Source organism: Silene latifolia, unplaced genomic scaffold (assembly GCF_048544455.1).
Source record: "Silene latifolia isolate original U9 population unplaced genomic scaffold, ASM4854445v1 scaffold_382, whole genome shotgun sequence".
Classification (NCBI taxonomy): Eukaryota; Viridiplantae; Streptophyta; class Magnoliopsida; order Caryophyllales; family Caryophyllaceae; genus Silene; species Silene latifolia.
The window spans coordinates 36,461-42,512 of NW_027413309.1; the positions used below are offsets into that span (position 1 = coordinate 36,461).

The following is a 6,052-nucleotide window of genomic DNA, read 5'->3' on the forward strand; positions in this document are numbered from 1 at the left end:
TACTTATCCCAGGCATGGTCCACGAGGAGCGGTTTATTCGTTGGAGTCCGCCTCCTCACCGATGGCTAATGCTTAATGCAGATGGTGCTTCGAAAGGGAATCCAGGCCTCGCTGGATGTGGAGATATTCTTAGAGACGAAGTTGGCAACTTTGTAAGTGCTTTTAATTCTCTTGTGGCATTTTTAATTCTATGCGAGCGAAGATGCGGGCTCTTGTGATCGTGTTAGAGCAAGCCAGAGCTAGTGGAGTCCAAACGTTGCTAGTTCATATGGATAATTCCTCATGTGCGAGCTTTGTCCGTCATCAGCAACTTTTAAGTAATAGCTTACAACCTCTAATGCAACGTTGCATTGATCTTATCAAGTTAGACAGGTGGACAGTTCGAGTTGACCATGTTTTTCGGGAGGCTAACAGAGCAGCGGATTGGCTTGCTAATGAAGGGGTTAATTCTGACACTACTGTCACTTTCTTTGATCATCCTCCTGATGGAATTCGCACGATCCTTCGTGAAGATGTACTTGGAGTAGCTACTCCCCGTTTAGTTCGTATTTAGTCTTTTTTATATCGGGGTTTTGCCCCTCTTTAGCACAAAAAAAAAAACAAATTTGGTATAGAACGATTTTACATTAATATTGTAAAATTAAATGTGATTTTCTATTTTAGTAACTTTAATTACATCGCTTTAATGAACAATCATGCTTTTGTGATAGGGGCATTATTATCTTCAGCACATGGTTTTTTATGACATTTTATTATAAAGTTATTTTATAGGAGATGGCCCAAGGTTCTGTAATATTGAAATTCGATGATGATTTATGTTAGGGACAAAGGCTTTTTTATTGTTGTTTTTGTTGTTATTTTATGTATAAATTATACATGAAACTCATTGACTCGTATTTTTTCCCTTAAATACTTAGAGCATTTACAGTGGCTAGCAACAATACATTGTAGTAGTTGTCATCTCAATATTTTAAGCAACACCGCTCTTTGGCTACATATTGCTTCAGTGGTAGGCTACAATGGTTTGTAGCTTGCACGGGTCCACAATATTGTTCTCATCCAATAAGAAAAATTTCTTTTAAATTTTTGCAAACCAAGTTATGTAGCTTGGTAGAGCTACAATGCTTACAAGCTACTTCCATTTATTCTCTCTCCAATGGCAAGCTACATGCTTGAAATTTTATAGAATTTGCAAGCAAGTCCCTAATAAGAATCATTGGAAATGCTCTTAGAGCAAGTCCAATGACAAGCTATAACTTTCTTGCTTGCCAATTCCACATCATATTCTAAGCTACAACTCTTTTAAACTACTAAAACATTCCAATGGTAAGCTATAACTTTCTAACTTAAAATTAAGAATCAATTAAACTTAAATTTATTTAGCTAATTTTCAATTGGTTGATTTGTGAAAGTGGACTCATTTAAGCAACTAGATTCATTAAGATAGTTTCTTGAGCCAAGACATCTTACATGGTCATCTTCAATGGTGTAGCAACTAGATTGCAAATTTAGGAAATTGTAAGTAAGTCCATAAGCTACCCCACTGGACTTGCTCATATAGCCTTATAGGCAATAGTGGAATCTTTTGGGTTGGTTTTACATATTTCAAACAATGATAATTATTGATCAGAGTGAAAGAAGTATAGTGCATAATGTCAAACGGGATCGGAAAATAATTAATAAAGCTAATACTTGTATCGATCGATAAATGCCTCACTAGCCATAATATGGCCATAATTCCAATGAACGTTAACTGAAAGATGCAAAAAGACTAAACAATATCATTAAAAGAAATAACAAAACATTGTTAGTTCAAAATTTTTCAAGTGGCTCCCTTAAAATGGTCAAGAAATTATTCATGAGCCATTTTAAATTCTTTTTCAAGTACGGTGTGTCGATCGCCCGACCCATTTTTAAAAGTGTCGAAAAATTCTTCATATTTGAACGACCGATAAAGAGGAAGAGAGTTTTCGGATTCAAGTATACTCTTCGCGGGTTCAATGATGTATTCCTTTGACGGGCTGATAAAGAAGGCTTCACTTATTCGAGCTTCAGTAGCATTTCTTACGATATGCGTTGGTGCCTTAAGAATCCCATTGCTTACAACCTGCATATAATAATATATTTCAATTACGAAGCATATAATTGTATTATTATAACGTATGTAAGAAAGATATATAGTTAAAGAATGTAATTATGGGAATAAGTGAATAACACATCTATTGAAGGTAGTATATTAATAATGTGTAACGTGTTAGCTAGTTCATTACCTCTCAGTTACTTGACTTAGCATTCTATTATACATGATATTGCTCTTATTATAATAAACAGTAACGTTTACGTTTTCCAAAATCTGGGAGGAGAATTTTAAAAAATGCAAATTATTCAACGAAATAGAGAAAGTACAATATATATTAGTAACGAATACCTCAAGCATATTGCCACCGAATACCAAGAAAGAATCGGGAGGCGTATCGACGCCCAAACATTTTCCATCCATGAAGAGCTGAAGACCCGGAACGTGGCTCGAATGGAGTATGGTGATAAGTGAGGGGTCAGTATGTTTGGCTAGCCCTATTGTCGAGGTCGGGTCAGGGCATGCCGGATAACTATTTATGTATAACACATGGTCTTCGCTTAGCTCATTTGCGAAATATTCTTGTTCAAGCCCCAGTCCTTGAGCTATGTTTTCTAAGATCTTTGATCCCATAACCTTTAAGGCCATAACATAATCACTGACAAATTCCCTGAATTTGTACCCAAGAAAAAAGGTGTAAACATTTGAGTCGAATTAGTGATTTTAGATTAAAATGAACGATATTAAATGGAGTAATGTGATAAGGCTAAAGCCGTATCACCTTAATCAAAGGGGTCTGTCAAGTCCTCCTCATGTGACTCACTGTCTGTAAAATCGTCATAGAGGGGTTCTAGATTGTCGTCAAAGAAAGGGTTATCAACTGAGCATATAGTCACATCCTCTATGTTTCCCTCAATATCTTTTTCATTCTTTAAAACGATTTCTATGGTCTCACCCACACCCTCATCCATGTATGGCTGAAATGAAAAAGTGGGTTTAATGCATTCAATAGCAAGCCATTCAAAGAAAGAAAGGACATCATCAATATTATTACCACCAAAATCTCCCATACCTATGGAGTCAATATAGGCTTGGGTTTGTATGTTCATACCTTTTATGATGGTAAGGCACATAGTAAGCCGTGAAATTTTGGCCTCGTAATTATGAGAACGAATCCAATCATTCCATCTATGCATGTAATCGTGGAAGTTCTCATCTTCACCCTGTAGAAACTCGATGGAAAACATTAGAACGGTCTCAAGGAACTAGTGTTCCCTGAGACAAAAGACAAACTAAACAAAAACAAACAGAAAAATTGTTGCCTCCCCGGCAACGGCGCCAAAATTTGATAAGGCTAAAGCCGTATCACCTTAATCAAAGTAAACCTAAACTACTACTAACAAAATAGCTAGCGGTAAGTCAGGGTCGAATCCACAGGGAGGCGGTGATTATCTAGTTTGTTTATATTTAAATCTGTCTTAAAGTAACCAATTGTGGGGGTTTGTTTTGTTTGTATGCTAACCAACTAATTGCAAGTAATTTAAAGGGAAAATAACAATAATATTAAATGTCTAGGATTTCCGGTTCACTAGGTCAATTATATGGGGTCTATTAATCAATTGCTAGATCTGTCAAGCTGTCTAAGGTCATATGATCGGTCGACTCTATTATGCCCTTTAGATCGATTCTAACATGCGGTCGCTATAATTAGATACAATCTATTCGATTATCGCAGCCTATATTAATTCTAACCCGGTCGGTGAAAGGATTAATTCGCTACACTAATTAACAACTCAGGCCTAAGTTAATTAACTAGAATAAGAACAATAATCAAACGGCAACTTAAACGATTTCACTAGCAATTAATCAATTTCCCCTTTCTAATTAACCTAGATCCTCTTTCATCCTAGATGAGGAATTTAGCTACTCATAACCAAAGCAATAACAACAATAATAGTAATGGAAAGCATGATGAACAATAATAAAGATGGACAAGTAATTGAAATAGTAATTATTGAAAGATTAGAACAATACCGTAAAATAGCAATGTTTAGATCCGGAAGGAAGAACAATAAATAAACTAAACTAAGTATTTGAGAGAGTTTTCTAAGGTAGCTATACTAAACCTATGTAAAATAAACATAATAATAACCTAGAGTAAGAGTTTAGGTATTTATAGTAGTCATAACCGACTTAAGAAATTTGCGAAATATTGCGGAAACATGAAGTTCCTCGATCGAGCCAAGGTTGACTCGATCGAGGCACCAATTCCCAGATACCCCAACTCTCGACATTGCAAAGTTTATTGATTATCTTGGTTCCTCGATCGAGTCGAGAGTGACTCGATCGAGCATGAAGTTCCTCGATCGAGCCAAGGTTGACTCGATCGAGGCACCAATTTTCTGCTTCGCGCACTGAACTTAAAACGGCCGCCATTTCTTCGTTACTTGTCATAAACAAGCGATTTTTACGGCGTTGGAAAGCTAAGAAGATAAGCTTTCACCTCCAATTGGAATCACTTGAAAATATGATGTATAACTCGAGATATGGATCTTCAAAGTAGGCACTTGTAATAAGAAGCTCTTTTCTTCGTGTTTTCTTCTTAACTTCTCTCCCTTCATTCTTATGGATTCGCGTGCCATGCTTCGTGTATCCCTTCATGCTCACTCCGCGATGCCCATTTCATTCCTTTGCTCCTCAAATGCATCATTCCTGAATTAAACATCAAAAGGCGGAAGTATCAACATTCTAACATAAAAGGCATGTAAATGATATAAACTAGTACGAAAACCGTATCAAAAGTAATTAAGGGGAGGCATAAATATATATATAATTATGACTCATCAAACTCCCCCAAACCATCTCTTTGCTTGTCCTCAAGCAAAGCAACACACAATACAAAAGGCAATCATACAAATGACGAATAAACGACTCAGAGCTAATGTTTAATGCACATACAAATCCCAAGCTATCCATATTTGTAACAAAGTAATGACTAAAGTGTACCAATAAAACAAATTCAAAGGTACGGGAAATAGAAAACGTAGCTCAAGTCTCAAGTCACCATACTAGATACAAATGCCAAATTCCTTTCGATCTTGCAAGACAAATTAGTCGGATTCTCACGGATTCACTCATGCACTCATAAGTATTGTAAGGGTGAGTTATATGTGAAGATAGAGAGAAGTAGAAACACTCACTCAACTTATGAAACATGCATGCAATCTAATGTGATAGAAATTTCCCCAACTAATATGCAATCACCATATGTAGACAAACGTACATGTATCAAGGACAATAAGGGTGGCAAATGGGTTAAATGGATAGAAATAGTTTGTGCCGAGGCACGTTATGGATATGTGGAGCTAAGACGGTAGTCGCAGCGCTAACCAAAACAAAAACCAAATCTTTGATAATAAATGAACCCAACTTAGAGAAATGATCTCAACTTTACAACATATGAGAGCTAATAAATTACTCTCCAACTATGCATTATACTCTAACAACCATCTTTTTGATCCTTGACAAAACCAAATGAAGCAATCTCTTTTCTTTTCTTTTCTTTTCTCTTTTTCATTTTTCTATTTTCTCTTTCTTTTTTTTTCGCTTCATATTTTTCTTTTCTAACACAAGGATACAACACAATCGCTAAAAGTATTTTGCTATACCCACAGGACAACAATAAGTCCCAACCCAACCATAATAGCAAAACAAACATGATAAACAAGCAACTGCGACTGTCCCGAAAAGGTAGGCAAATTCTTGGATTGTAGCTCATAGGATGTAATTAATATTGGCTACAAGGGTTCAAACGGGCTAACAAAAGGTAATGTAAGGCTTATTTGAACGGTAAGAACCGCCTATCCACATGTACTTAGTCAAATGAAAGCAATAGAAGTATCAATAAATCAATGTCACACTTATGCAATTTGATATTACACATTCCACAAGGAGAAACCACACTCAAGCCTAATT

The 6,052-nt window shown here is 36.0% G+C and overlaps 1 protein-coding gene across 1 annotated transcript; it reads right to left on the bottom strand.

Moving 5' to 3' along the window:
- Nucleotides 1-1,852: 1,852 nt before the first annotated feature.
- Nucleotides 1,853-2,725, bottom strand: LOC141639418 (protein DOWNY MILDEW RESISTANCE 6-like). Its single transcript, XM_074448550.1, has 2 exons — nucleotides 2,429-2,725; nucleotides 1,853-2,107 (listed from the first exon to the last, which is right to left on the bottom strand). The coding sequence occupies exons 1-2, from the start codon at nucleotides 2,723-2,725 to the stop codon at nucleotides 1,853-1,855; spliced, it is 552 nt and encodes a 183-aa protein (XP_074304651.1).
- Nucleotides 2,726-6,052: the final 3,327 nt, after the last annotated feature.